General features: G+C 40.7%; 1 protein-coding gene across 12 annotated transcripts in view; it reads left to right on the top strand.

The window, feature by feature from the left end:
- The window catches only part of CIT (citron rho-interacting serine/threonine kinase), a 424,741-nt gene that overhangs the window by 369,169 nt on the left and 41,493 nt on the right, over positions 1-14,079 (top strand). For 10 of the 12 annotated variants that reach the window (XM_029571779.1, XM_029571775.1, XM_029571774.1 and 7 more), the window contains 3 exons: positions 3,242-3,322; positions 9,104-9,239; positions 11,763-11,902. In XM_029571779.1, coding sequence (XP_029427639.1) covers positions 3,242-3,322; positions 9,104-9,239; positions 11,763-11,902 — 357 coding nt within the window. Of the gene's footprint in view, positions 1-3,241; positions 3,323-9,103; positions 9,240-11,762; positions 11,903-12,767; positions 12,881-14,079 lie in introns of those variants that run through there. The other 2 variants (XM_029571786.1, XM_029571781.1) reach the window with 2 other exon arrangements.

Consider the following 14,079-nt stretch of genomic DNA (forward strand, 5'->3'; position numbering starts at 1 on the left):
GATCTCGGTTTGCACATAAGAAAATGCCATACTGGGTCAGACCAAGGGTCCATCAAGCCCAGCATCCTGTTTCCAACAGTGGCCAATCCAGGCCATAAGAACCTGGCAAGTACCCAAAAACTAAGTCTATTCCATGTTACCATTGCTAATGGCAGTGGCTATTCTCTAAGTGAACTTAATAGCAGGTAATGGACTTCTTCTCCAAGAACTTATCCAATCCTTTTTTAAACACAGCTATACTAACTGCACTAACCACATCCTCTGGCAACAAATTCCAGAGTTTAATTGTGCATTAAGTAAAAAAGAACCTTCTCCGATTAGTTCCTTCCTTTTTCCCGAAGATAGTGTCCTCTTTTCACCTTAATCAGATGGTCGAGCTTCTGGCCTCCTTTTCGAACATGGCAGCCGATTCTTCAGTGGCTAGGGAACTTCACTTATTGGATATGCTTCGTATCCTTTTGCGACATTTCAAGGTAACGAATATCTTTCGGAGATCGGATCTGTCCTGTTCAGTGGAGCAAAGAAGGGAAAAAAAGGCTTCCAAGGGCACGATTGCTCACTGGTTAAAAGAGACAATAGCTTCAGCTTACATCTGCAAGGGCTGGCCTGTGCCAGAGGGGTTGCAAGTGCATTCCACTAGGGTGCAGGTGACCTCGTGGGTAATGTCAACTACTTTCTCCGCAGGAGATCTGTAGCGCAGCGATGTGGTCTTCTCTTCAACTTTCACCAAACGTTACCGCTTAGCTGTGCATGCTCCTGAGGAAGTGATGTGTGGGGAGAGTGTATTGCGCGTGGGTCTTTCGGGTTCCTACCCAAAATAGAGGGTTTGGGTACATCCCACTCATCTGGACTGATCCCGGGGTACGATCAGGAAAGGAAAATTTGGTTCTTACCTGCTAATTTTCGTTCTTGATGTACCACGGATCAGTCCAGAGACCCGTCCCCTTCTGACGAAAGATGTCCTTGTTTCTGCATATGGCTAATCTGATTGAGCTGGCATTTGATTTGATCAGAGTGATGAAAACTGTACATAGTTGGTATATGTTTTGTTAAATCAAGGGGGCCTAGTTTTCAGGGGGCTCCAACTTTAAGACATTGTTCGCCCAAGGTTTATTGGGGTTTGTAAAGGTGGACATATTGGCTTGGGTACAGGTCAATACTGAGGGACTGCAGGTGGCACTTTCGGTTATGTAGCAGTGCCTCAAAGTTTTGTTCTCTGCCTCCCTCTGCTGGTAGGGCTGCCTAAACTCACTCATCTGGACTGATCCGTGGTACTTTAGGAACAAAAATTAGCAGGTGAGAACCAATTTTCCTATTACTCTGTCGCAGAATGTCTGTAACCTTATTGATCCTGCTCTCTCCATACATGACCATATCACAAAGGTCAAGCAATCCTCTTTTTCAAATTAAGACTACTTTGCCATCTCAAACCACTCCTTGAATCCATTGATTTCCATTCTGTCTTACAATCTCTATTTTCTGGTATTGATTACAGCAATTCCCTTTTCATTGGCCTTCCAGGATACACCATCCGTTCACTACAAATTATTCAGAACTCCACAGCTAGGCTTCTCACCGGAACCCCAATCCATAATCATATCACACCTGTTTTGGAGTCCCTTCACTAGCTTCCAATATCATATCGTATCCAATACTTATTGGCCATGATCATGCATTTTACTAGTCATAATATTCGCTCCCTTGGATTTCATCTGTATTAAGAATTCATGCTTTGACTAGATCGCTAAAATTGTCCAATCAATGCCTCCTAGATGTTCCTTCCCTAAAAATCGTCCATCTTGACGAAAAAGAGAGTGCGTTCTTTTCAGCTGGCCCTTTCTTCTGGAACAGCCTTCCAAAGGAATTGAGTATCCTCATGAAAAACATTTCTTCAAAATAGCCCTAAAACCACATCTCTTCCAAAAAAAACATTCTGGAACCAGGCTAGCAACATGTCGTCTCCCTGGCCACCTGACCTCTGATGTCATTTAGTTTTTGAACTTCAGTGTCAGCTAAGCAATTCTAATTGTATTGTATTTTTACTAATTACTATTGGGGCAGATTTTCAAAGGGGTACGCGCGTAAGATATGCGTGTATCCCCCGAAAACCTGCCCCAAGCTCCCCCGTGCACGCCGAGCCTATGTTGAAAAGGCTCGGTGGCACGCACAAGCCCCGGGATGCGCATCACGCCATCTGGGGGCGGGGCCGTGGGCGTGGTTCCAGCCTGGGGGCATTTTGGGGGCGTGGCCGCGGCCTCCGAAACCGCTCCCGGGCCGGGGAATCGCGCGCTGGTCAGCGCGCGCGAGTTATGATAGGACTGGGGGGGTGGGTTAGGTAGGGGAAGGTACGGGGGGGGTGGAGGGAACGGAGGCAGGCTGCGTGGCTCTGCGCACGCAGGTTGCCGATTTTGGGCAGCCTTGCACACGCCAACCCCCGGATTTTAAAGGATACGCGTGGCTACGTGCGTATCTATTAAAATCCGGCATACTTTTGTTTGCGTTGGTCACGCGAACAAAAGTACGCGCGGGCATAGTTTTTAAAAATCTACCCCATTATGTTTTATTGTAATGTTGATTTCATGGTTTTATCTACTGTGTATGAATTGCTCTACCCTGCCCTCAACATAGGAATGGCGGGTAATAAATGTTTTTAAATAAGCATATGGACTCAGAATGCATATCCCTAATAGCAAACAGTCTGGACATCTCATTTAACTCTGCCAAATCACCATCCTTTGTCACCCCAGAAGTTACAGGACCATAAAAACTTTTTAAATTGCAAAAAATAAAATATGTTGCTTTTTAACTGCATCAAACACTTAACACAGATAGCTAGTTAGGCCACTTTTAACTGCTTAAAATATTTTTGGAAATTGTTTTTAAAGAGATTTTCATATAGAGACAAAACCAAGATCTTTGTTACTTAATAGGAAAAAGATGTGACAGAAATTAAAAGCAGGGTACTGAGTCACTAGATCTAGAATTTTTAAATATTTCCCATTAAATCCCCATGACCTTCAGCTGTATACCTGGCAACTATGTGACCTTATTTAGTCCAGCATTATTGACTAGTACTGTTTGCTATTCTGCTGGACCTCATGCAGATCTTCCTCCCCATATTATTGCAACAAGAAAGTATGTTGTAATTCTTTCTGAATGAATGGTACTTTAGAAATGCAAATTGTTTCATTTATATCCCTGACAAATTATGCCATGTTTGCTTTTTTTCATCTCTTAAAAGAAGCTCCTGGGAAACTCTCTTCTGAAACTGGAAGGGGAAGACCGTCTAGATATAAATTGTACCATTCCTCTCTCTGATCAGGTAATGACTAATTAAACTGAGTGCGAGTATGAAGTGTAGAATGCAGATGGCAGCATAGTATTTTGTTTCTGTTTTTAAAGTTATTTCCTTTAGAAAAGGCATCATTCTGTTTGGTTCGATCCTATGGATCTGAGGAGTGGAGGGCTGCAGGTGAGTAGAGGGAGGGGAGAGGAGCAGGAGTGAACTGTTTAAAAAAAAAAAAAAGCAAATCCCCCAAAATGGGGAAGGAGAGGAAGTGGGGAGGGAACAAACTATGACCCTGAGATCTTTTTTGTAAGTCTTAAGAAGGGGGTGGGTGCTGCTTGGTCCAGCTGGGCCAGTTAAGATATTTTGGGGAGGGGGATGGTAATCAGGCCACGGGCTTGCAAAACACTTTTTTTTTTCTTTTTTTGCTTTACAGTGCCTCTTAATCACAGGCCTTTGAAGATATCCATTTAAGTAGCAAATTATCCAGCCATACAAACCTAACGGGTCATTTTCAAACATTGCAGTTAGGTTTTTTTAGTTATCCAGCTACATGTAACCAGATAACTTTGAGTATATCTTGCTGAATATCTGAGACTAGTTATCCAGCTTACTTGAATCAGAATCATAACATGTCCATTTGCCAGCTTATCGAATATGAACTTCCTGTTCATACCCCAGATCAGTCCAGACTAGTGGGTTTTGCATCCCTACCGGCAGATGGAGGCGGAGAACAAAAGACTTTGAGGCACTGCTAGATAACAGAGAGCGCCACCTGCAGTCCCTCAGTACTTCTTTGTCTCCAGCAGATGGTAGAGGTGCAAATCTGCAGTCTGGAATTCAAAAAGAAAACTAGGAAAAGAAGAAGCAAGGGGACACTCCATGAAGTTAGCAAGTAACTCATTTAAAACAAATCGAAAAAAAAAAAATTTTCATTTGGTGCATGGTTAAGCTCTGGAATTCACTGCCAGAGGATGTGGTTATGACAGTTAGTGTAACTGGGTTTAAAAAGGTTTGGATAAGTTCCTAGAGGAAAAATCCATAAATTAATAAGCAATAGTAGCTTGAGATCTATTTAATGTTTGAGTACTTGTCAGGTATTTGTGACTTAGATTGGCCACTGTTGGAAATAGGTTGCTGGGCTTGATGGACCCTTGATCTGTCCCAGTATGGCATATCTTATGTTTTTATGAGAAGTTGGGAGATGCTCCCTGAAGTGTTAGGTTCCTTCATGGACCCCATCCCTCAGGTTGAGCCAGGCAAGTGGGGAGTTGGTGATCACTGGGCAGCTTGACCCGCAGCAGTTCCAGGGGTCTGACAGCCAGGGGACTAGCTCCCTCTGATTTTCTGAAGGCTTCTTCCCAGAAGAGTGATCAGCAGCAGGGAAATATCCTGTTTTATCCTTTTGGTCTGTTTCTGCGCTGGGGCTGCTATCTCTTTAAGAAAAAAAGTAAATAAAAGTAGTATTGGAGCTGTCCCTCGCTGTGCAGGGCAGGCCCGGACTGGAAAGGAAGCAGATTTTTGACGTTGAGTAGCGTCTGGCTGCCCCGGGAGCTGAAGGCTGCACTTGACAGTGTACCCCTTTCTTGTCCATGCCTGTTTATTGCAACAATTAGCAGACCCAGCCACGTGCAGCCAAGATGGTGCCAGCTGCTGGTTCCCAGCAGGGGAAAGCATGCCGTTCCTGCAGCTTGCTTCCGGGTCGTCTTATTTCAGCAGCATTATGCTGCAATTATGCGTTTGGCAGTGAGGGAGCTTCTGGGGGGACTGAGGTTGGTAGGAGGACTAGGTGGTCTCAGGGCCCTGTGTCAGGCACTGCAGGAGATCTGGAGATCCTCTGTCAGTAGTTGCTCTGCAAGGCATCTCTCATCTTGAGACTCCCCATTTGTTATAGCTGATTTAATCCTTGCTTGCATACCTGTAACCAGGGTTCTCCATAGACAGGATAAATCAGCCATACATTTATTATCCACCCTCTTCCCTGGAGAGTTGACTACTCGGGTAAAGCTTAAAGCTCTTGAAGAGACTAAGAAGATTATGATTCAGCAACCACAGGCTCAGAAAGACTTCTGAGCTCTGAGAGCTGGATACACATTGGCACCTCTGGATGACATCATCTGTTGGTTATGGCTGATTTATCCTGCTTTCTACAGAGGTCCTCGTTACATGTATGCAATTTTTCTTTCTTCTTTCAGTCTTTGACACTCTTATGAACATAACTGCTCAAGTGCATTGCATGGTATTGTCTTTGGGATCCAGTATATTGCATTGAACTATCAAAAGATCTGAGCACATTGTTGGCAAAGGATATCTCGGTATTGGTATCTAATGCCTTGATACAATTATATATTACTGAAAAGTAGGATAGATTTTGGATAGAAACGCATGCTGTGTTACCCACTTTTTATTTTCTACTGAAAATTCATAAATTGACTACAGTTGCCTGGACGCCCATTTTGGAACCCTTGTTGATTTTTTGTCTCTAAAAGTTTCTGCAATCATTTGTATCTCAGGTGCGCTCGTTTATTTATTTAGTTATTTATTTAAAGATTTTTATATACCGCGGCACGGGTGTCACATCACCTCGGTTTACAGATAACAATAATTCAGCGAGACGCTTTACAATACAACATGTTAACTGATATAATAGGCAACAAGGTTTACCCGTAAACTAGGTAAATTAAAAAATACATAGAGTAATAATTAACAAGAGGGTGAATTTCCGGGAGGGGGGGTGAGGAGGGAAGGCAGGGGTGACGGCGACATAGTTTGTCCGTGATTCATCTCACTTTTTGGAAATTCTTAATTCTTTACCAGAAATAACAGAAGAGATTACATTGAATTACATTATACATTGTTTTTCAGGGAGAGAAGTACCAGCAGGTGAAGGGTACAGCAATGGGAGCCACGATGGCTCCCAATATAGCATGTCTTTGTGTCAGCATTTGAAGAATTTTGTTTATATGTGAGCGCATAATGGGATAAAGTCATTCTGTGGCTTCGTTACATTGATGACGATTTTTTGATTTGACATGGAGATAAGGATTCTTTTCAAGATTTTTTTTTTTTCATTTTTTTTAATTCTTGTGATAGTGACCTGAATTTTTCTTATACGGCACATGCTTTTCGGGTAGTTTTTCTAGATAATGTGGGTAACATTCTCAGTGGGTCACTTTGAGACTACATTATTTAAGGCAACAGACTGCAATTCATTGCTGCAGTTTGATAGTTGTCACTCCCAAAGCATGAAAGAGGGGGGTACCGGTCAACCAGTTTTTTCGGTTGTCCTGTATCTGTTCATTGTTAGATGTATTTAAAAAGCAGGCAGTAAAAATGTGTGCTGCTTTTTTGGAGAGAGTATATTCACGTAAAGTGATTAAAACAGCTTATAAGCAAGCAAGGTTTTGTGACTATGAATGGTTACTGAAGAAGAAACATGTGGTGCCTACAGACAGAATTGTTTGTCTTATCACACAGTCCGATGACACACAATGTGCTATGAATTATCACATCACATTGGTTTCTGCTGAGGGAGTTTAATGTGTTTGCTTATAAGCGGGGGTGGGTGGGGAGGTATTTGAAAGATGAATTAGTTTCCTCCTTTTTGCCCATTCCTGAAGATAGGAATTTTGGGGAAAGTGGAGAGCATTGACGTTGTGATGAATGCATGTGTATAATTTCTCATTGTCCCTGTCGGAGTTTGAACATCCTATGTTTTTTTTCAGAAGTATAGATTATGTTCATTTACTACGTTCTTATAAAGTTATATCATGTATGTCGTCATATGCCCATGTGGACTTATGTTGGAAAAACCTAGTCGTTTATTGAAAACACAGATAATAGAGCATCGTAGCAATTTGAGGAATGAGCGGGCTAAGGCCCAACTTGTACAACATTGGATTGAGCCTGGCCACGATTACTCTGACTTACATTTTTTTGCATTACAGCAAGTTCAGTTGCATCCACGTTTAGGTGATGCATCTAGTCATTTGATCAGGATCAAACAAAGGTGGATCTTCTGTTTAAATTTGGTGATTCCAAATGGCTTGAATCAGAAGATAGAATAGGGAGTATTTCTTTAGTTTATTTTAAATTTTAATTCTACGTGGCTTCAGAGTCAGGCTCATGCTTAGTGATAGTGGTATTGCTTTGTTTCCTTATAAAGAGAGGATGAGTTTTGACTGGTTGGTTTAAGATAAGTGTACATGATAGTGATTGATTGATTAAAATTAGGCTATATGTTATATATATGCATGGGAATAGGGTTGTCTTCACAACATTATGGCTTTGGGTAGAGTGGTAATGTCTTGTTAATATGGTACTCTAGCAAGTACGGGGAAATCGTTTGATGTAAGTGTTGCAATTGAGTTTAGTTTTTGTTTTAAAGTGGAGGTACAAATAAGATCTTTTATGAAAGGGGATTTTGTTTTCTGTTTGCTTTTTAGTCCATTGTTTTGGAGGTGGTGGAGGACTGTTCGGATAGCTTTATTGGTAATTTAATGATTTATATATTTTGAGGAAAGTTAGTTTTGTTTTGGGGTTTTGTTTTTTTTTTAATGACTGGTATTGATGTTTTTCAGTGGGGTTTCTGCAGGGTTCTCCATAACGCTGATGTATGCATTTGAAAAAGGAGAGTCCCGGATGTAGTAGGAGAGGTTGGTATTTTTATTGGAGAAATGTATTTTTTTTTTTTTTTTTGTGAATGTTGGTTACATTTTTTTGTTTTCTTTTTCCTTTTTTTTTGTGTCCTTGTTTTTAGTTCCCCTGAAGCAGCCTCTTTTTTTTTTGGAGGCAAAACTTGGCCCCCTGTCTGGGAGTACATTTGATATACGCTAAAAGTGAAAATACATTTGAAGGGATGCTGAAAGATTGTTGGACCTACACTGGGAGTTATTTTGAGGGACATTGCAAGAGCAATTGAGAAAAGATTTGAGAGCTTGGAACAATATTGCAAGTGCATGTTCAGTGCAACTGAAACAAGATTTGGGATTTTGGAGCAATATTGCAAGGGCAACTTCTTTCCGGTGATTATTTTTCTTATGCATGTTGGGTTTTTAATGTATGATGATGGTGTAGGTATGTTTGGATGATAGTGCATGCTAGGTTTCAATCTTTATGTTTTGATAATGGAATTTGTACTGTTTATAAATATTTTGAGAAAGTATATTTATGTTAGTAAGCTATGGAAATTTTAAAATAATGTATTGAAAATTGGCAAAATAATAAATCATTGCTTTGAGGTTATTTGAACATTTTTTTAGATACTTACCCCTATGCTTCTTAGCTGTGATTGTGTTTTGGGGAAGTGAATCTGAATATAGCCAGTTTGTGTTTGCCATAATAGTACTGTCTTTGAAAATTTCAGTTATACCAGCCTAATAGTTTACATTTAATACATGGTAGGTATGACTGTGTACAAGCAATATGAAATTTTAGAGTACATGGTAGGTATGCTTTTCATCATTAACATTTGAGTCACCTTTCCAGTCGGGGTATTCAAAGTCTGTTACAGATTTATTTATTTTATGTGAACCCTGGCTTATCTAGTTCATAGCCTGCTGCTCTAACCACTAGGCTGCTCCTCCATAGTATCATTGTTATAGTATAATTAAGTAATTATAATATAATGTACTGGATGACAGTGAAGGATATTCTGGTATATAACAGGTATAAAGGGCACAGATGGTTAGATAATAGGTATAGAGCATACAATGTTTACATAACTTTTCCAAGTGAGGCACATTGTCTAAATAGTGCAGTTTTTAAACTTGGTTAATTCAGTCTACATCCTATGATACATTATTTTTCTTTTTACAGATTGTGTTGATGGGTGCAGAGGAAGGTCTGTATGCTTTGAATGTGCTGAAGAATTCTTTAACGCACATCCCAGGTGTTGGTGCTGTCTTCCAAATTCATATCATCAAGGAGCTAGACAAGTTGCTCTTCATAGCAGGTCCAGTGCCGTAAACCTAATAGTATTGTTAAATAATGCTTTGGATATGTATACACAAGTGGAGGATGAAGAACTGCAACAGACTGTACATTTACATTCTTCAGAGAAGACTTATAAATAAATTGAGCAACCTTGATATGGAACCTAGAGGGACTGACTGGGCTAGAAACTAGCTGAGTGGAAGGCAATAAAGGGCAGTGGTAAATAGTTTACTCTGAAGAGGGGGTGTTACCAATGGTGTGCCTCAGGTTTGTCTCTTTGCTGATGATATCAAAATCTGCAATAGGGTAGATAGCCAAGAAGGTGTGGAAACCATGACAAGGGATCTAGCGAAGCTTGAGGAATGGTATAGACTGGCAGCTAAGAAGATGCAGTCTCCAGAATTGTACACAGTATTCCAAATGAGGTTTCACCAGGGACCTATACAGGGACAATATCGCCTCCCTTTTAATGCTCACCATCCCTCTCCCTGTGCAGCTAAGCATCTTTCAGGCTTTTGCTGTCACTTTATCCACCTGTTTGGCCACCTTAAGATCATCAGATACAAAATCCTCACACATTCCACTCTTTTGTGCTTAGAAGAATTTCACCTCCAATTCTGTACCTCTTCCTTGGGTTTTTGCATCCTAAATGCATTATTCTTGATCTTTTTAGCATTAAATCTTAGCTGTCTGACTCTAGATCATTCCTTGGGCTTCACTAGATCCCTCCTCATATTTTCATTCCTTCCTGGCTATCCAGCCTGTTACAGATTCTAGTATCATTGGCAAAAAGACAAACCTTTCCCAACAATTCTACCACTGTCGTTCACAAAACCGTTGAAAAGAACCAGTTCAAGGACCAATCCCTGAGGCACACCGCTAGTAACACTTCCCTCCTCAGAGAAAACTCCATTTAACACTACCCTTTGTTGTCTCCCTCTCAGCCAGTTTCTAACCCAATCAGAGCATTAGGTCCCATACCAAGGGTATTCAATTTATTTAGAAGTTTTCTGTGCGGAACCATGTCAAGGGCATTACTGAAATCCAAGTACACTATATCTAGTTCTCTCCCTTGATCCAGCTCTTGGGAAACCCAATCAAAGAAATTGATCAGATTCATCTGACAAGATTTACCTCTGGTAAAACCATGCTGCCTCAGATCTTCCGATCCATTGGATTCCAAAAACTGCACTGTCTTTTTTTTTTTTTTTTTTTTTTTTTTTTTTTAGCAGCAATTCTATTACTTTTCTCACAACAAAGGTCAGACTAATTGGTCTGTAGTTCCCAGCTTCCTCCTTACATCCATGTTTATGAATAGGAGCCACATCTGCCCATCTTGAGTCCTCTGGAATTGCTTCTGACTCTAAAGAAGCATTGAAAAGGTCAGCCAACGGAGCTGTCAGAATATCTCTAAGTTCCCTTAGTACCCTCAGATGTATCCCATCTGGCTACATCACCTTATCTACTTTAAATTTAGTTAACTCCTCAAACTGTTTTGAAAAACAGTTTATGTTTACCTCACATCCAATCTTATTTGTGTTCATTTTATGTAGTCCTGCTCCAGGCTCTTCCACAGTAAACACCGAACAGAAATATTTGTCAAGCAATTTTGCTTTTTCCTCCTCTGCCTTTCCCATTCAGGCCCTCAGCTCAGATCATGGATATGGCAGTGGCAGTTTGCCACCTACTCTGGCTGAGGAACTGGTCAGCTAATTCTTTTTCCAAGGCATGTCTTGCCAAGCTTCCCTTTAAGGGGAAAACTCTCTGGGGGGAGGACCTGGGAGAATCTAAATCCCCCCTAGGCTTCTGGAGGATAGACCTAGAGGTTCTTTCCATTTTTCTCCAGCTAGGAGTTGCTTCTAGAATAGCAAGCGTTAATACCCTGGGAGAGTCTCTTTATTAGGGGTCATTCTTTTTCTGGAGGTAGAAAAGATAGTCGAGACAGGAATGCAAGCAGGGCTAATGGCATCCATAACACCCAACGAAGGGTGGAGGCCTAGCTTTCTTTTTCCGGAGGTAGGTCCAGATTACTTCAGACTGGTGGATCATGAACATCGTAAAAGACAGATACGCCCTGAAATTTTGCCGATTTATTTCAGATGCCTTTATGGTGTCTCCCTGTTACTCTCTTCAGAAGATGGTGGTGTCTAACAAATTAAAGCTCTCTTCTCTGCAAAATCATCTTATCCACACATTGAGACTCTGGTGCTCAGCTTACCTTTGGGGTCCATCTCCAGATGTAAGTCATATGACTCTATTGAGCTGATGACAGTGAAGTAATTTCATTTTAATTGGAGAGTTTATATAATGTGAAGTAGAATACATTTTATACCTATATAGTACAGTACTGCCACTTGATCCATTGGTTCAGCTCTGTATGTAGCATGTATTGTACACATGGTAGCCTACAGAGAGCTGGATAAATTAGAATAAATGTTAAACTTATGAGCAGAATTGCCATGTGAAAGCTTCAGTCATTAATGTTCATTCACTCTCTCCTCAAAGCATTCAGTCCTGAAATTGTTAATGTTCCTCTTTGTAGGGGATGAGAGGGCTTTGTGTCTTATTGATGTAAAGAAGGTGAAACAATCATTAGCACAGTCTCACCTCCCAGCTCAGCCAGAGATCTCAGTTACCATCTTTGAGGCTATCAAAGGATGTCATCTTTTTGCTGCTGGCAAGGTATGGTGCTGATCTGCACTTCAGTTTATCTGCTTTGTGGTATTATTGACACACTGGGAAGGACTTGAGGGCAGGGGCAACTTATTTAAAATTGCTTATACCCCGTTCCCTCCAAAGTTTGGAGTGGAGTACAAGTGAACATACGTAATAGGCATTAAAACAATAGACAAGTAACAAAATAAAATACAGGAAAACATTTAGTATCGAGCAAAGACCTAAAAAAGGTCATACCAATGTGCCATTTGTTGGAAATTTTAACAACATGCAATCTAGCACTTTAACATTGAGATGACTGTCTATGATTTGAATTGTGTTTAAGGCTACAGCATCCACATTCATATATACTCCTGAAAAGCCTTACATCTGAAGAAATATACAGGAAACTTGTTACTATAATCATACAGTGTGCAATTCATTAAAATGGTCTAGTTTTCTTCATATAATAAAATGTATCTTCTGTGAAATGCAACATTTGTTTGCACTGAGGTTTTGGAGCTACCAGTACAAATGTTGATTATTTGTATTTTCAGGCTTTTAGGTGAAACACCCGGTTTGTTAAACCAACAACAATAGGTGTTCTGAATATTAACTTGCTTGTTTCTAGGTTTAGTTTCATTCCACAAAGGTAAGTAATTTTGATGGAGTCATTCTGATGTGTTATGTGACCTGTTTCTTGCTGTCCCAAGGAGCTGCCACTGCTTAGACTTCTAGAGCTTAGAACTATCGTATATCAACCTGCCAACCTTTCACCCCCAGCTGTCAGTTGTCTTGGCTCATGGCTCTGTCAGGAGCCTTTCCCTTTTATTCCACTCTTTAGATCATTTATTTAATTCTTCTCTTGGCTTCCTTCTCTCCCTTTCTTTAGGTTTCTGTGTCAAAGAAGAAACTGTCAGGATCTCAGTCCTTATGGTGCATTCATGTCCAGGGATTTGCTGTTTGAGAATTTGCTCAGCTCCCAAGAGGGCGGTTGCATGTGACTCTCCTGTGAGTGTCAGTTTAGTCAGTACTGTCCTTTGACTGCATGCTCTGTAAAAATTAAAAACCGTTCCATAGTAACCTAGTAAATGTTTGCAGATAAAGGACCATTTGTCCTACCCAGTTGCCCTACCTTACATTACTTTGTTTGGTCATTGCCCTGCCTTGCCCTTATGACTTCCTTCTGCAGTAAGGGGATCTCCCAGCTTGATTATATGTAGGAGGTCGTTCCTTATTTTTGCCATTAGTGAGAGTGTAAACAAGCTTTCTGTTACCCACTGTAGGTAGCCTGCCCTCTCTACCCAGTTATACCTGAAAGCGTACCAAAGCCCTACCTCCATTCCTTGTTGGTCAAACTTACCCACCCCTCCCTGAGAGCTTGAAATGGCTGTATTCTGCTCCCTATAAATTGGCTTTGTCTCCCTTTTGTCTTTCTAGTATTCTAGGCAGATAACACATGCATTTCCAAATGTGAATCAAGGCCCAGGCCCCCTATTTCTTTGTCCTCCCATGTCCTTTACATCTGTCACATGCATGCTTAAATTCTGTCACAGTTCTAACACTTGCTAACACTTCTGCTGGTAGGCTGTTCCAGTCATCCACCAGCCTCTCAGCCTATCTCCCTCCAACTTTGTATCATGAACCCTTTTCACCTGAGATTTTCTTTCTCTGGAACATGCTATTACTTTGTAATTTATTGAAGATTGCTAGATATTTGAATGTTTCTATCATATCCCCTTTTCCTTTCTTTCCTTCACGCAATACATTTTGAATACTTTAAAAAAACACTCTTTCTAGGGCTTGCAGGCCATATACTATTTTGAGCCATCTCCTGAACTGCCTTCATCTTTTCAATGGTCTTGCAAATATGTGACCTCTAAAACTAAATTTAGTGCTGCAGACAAGACTGACCATTAGAGGGGAGAATTGCCTCCATTTTCCTACAGTCAATGCTTCTCCTCCTGCAGTAGACTACACTGTTCACTTTTTTCACTGCTTTATCACACGGACTGGTAACCTTCAGATCACTGGAAATAGTTAATCCTATATCCTTTTTTTATCTGTTAGTTGCCATTTCCTGCCTCCCTAATTAATATATCTGTCTTTCATTCCAAGAGGTATTTTTATTATTTGCATCTCATTTCAAGAGTTCACAATAGAAAGGATACTGGCAACTCAGATATCCGTCACACTGCACATGA

This window comes from Rhinatrema bivittatum, chromosome 11, assembly GCF_901001135.1.
Source record: "Rhinatrema bivittatum chromosome 11, aRhiBiv1.1, whole genome shotgun sequence".
NCBI lineage: Eukaryota > Metazoa > Chordata > Amphibia > Gymnophiona > Rhinatrematidae > Rhinatrema > Rhinatrema bivittatum.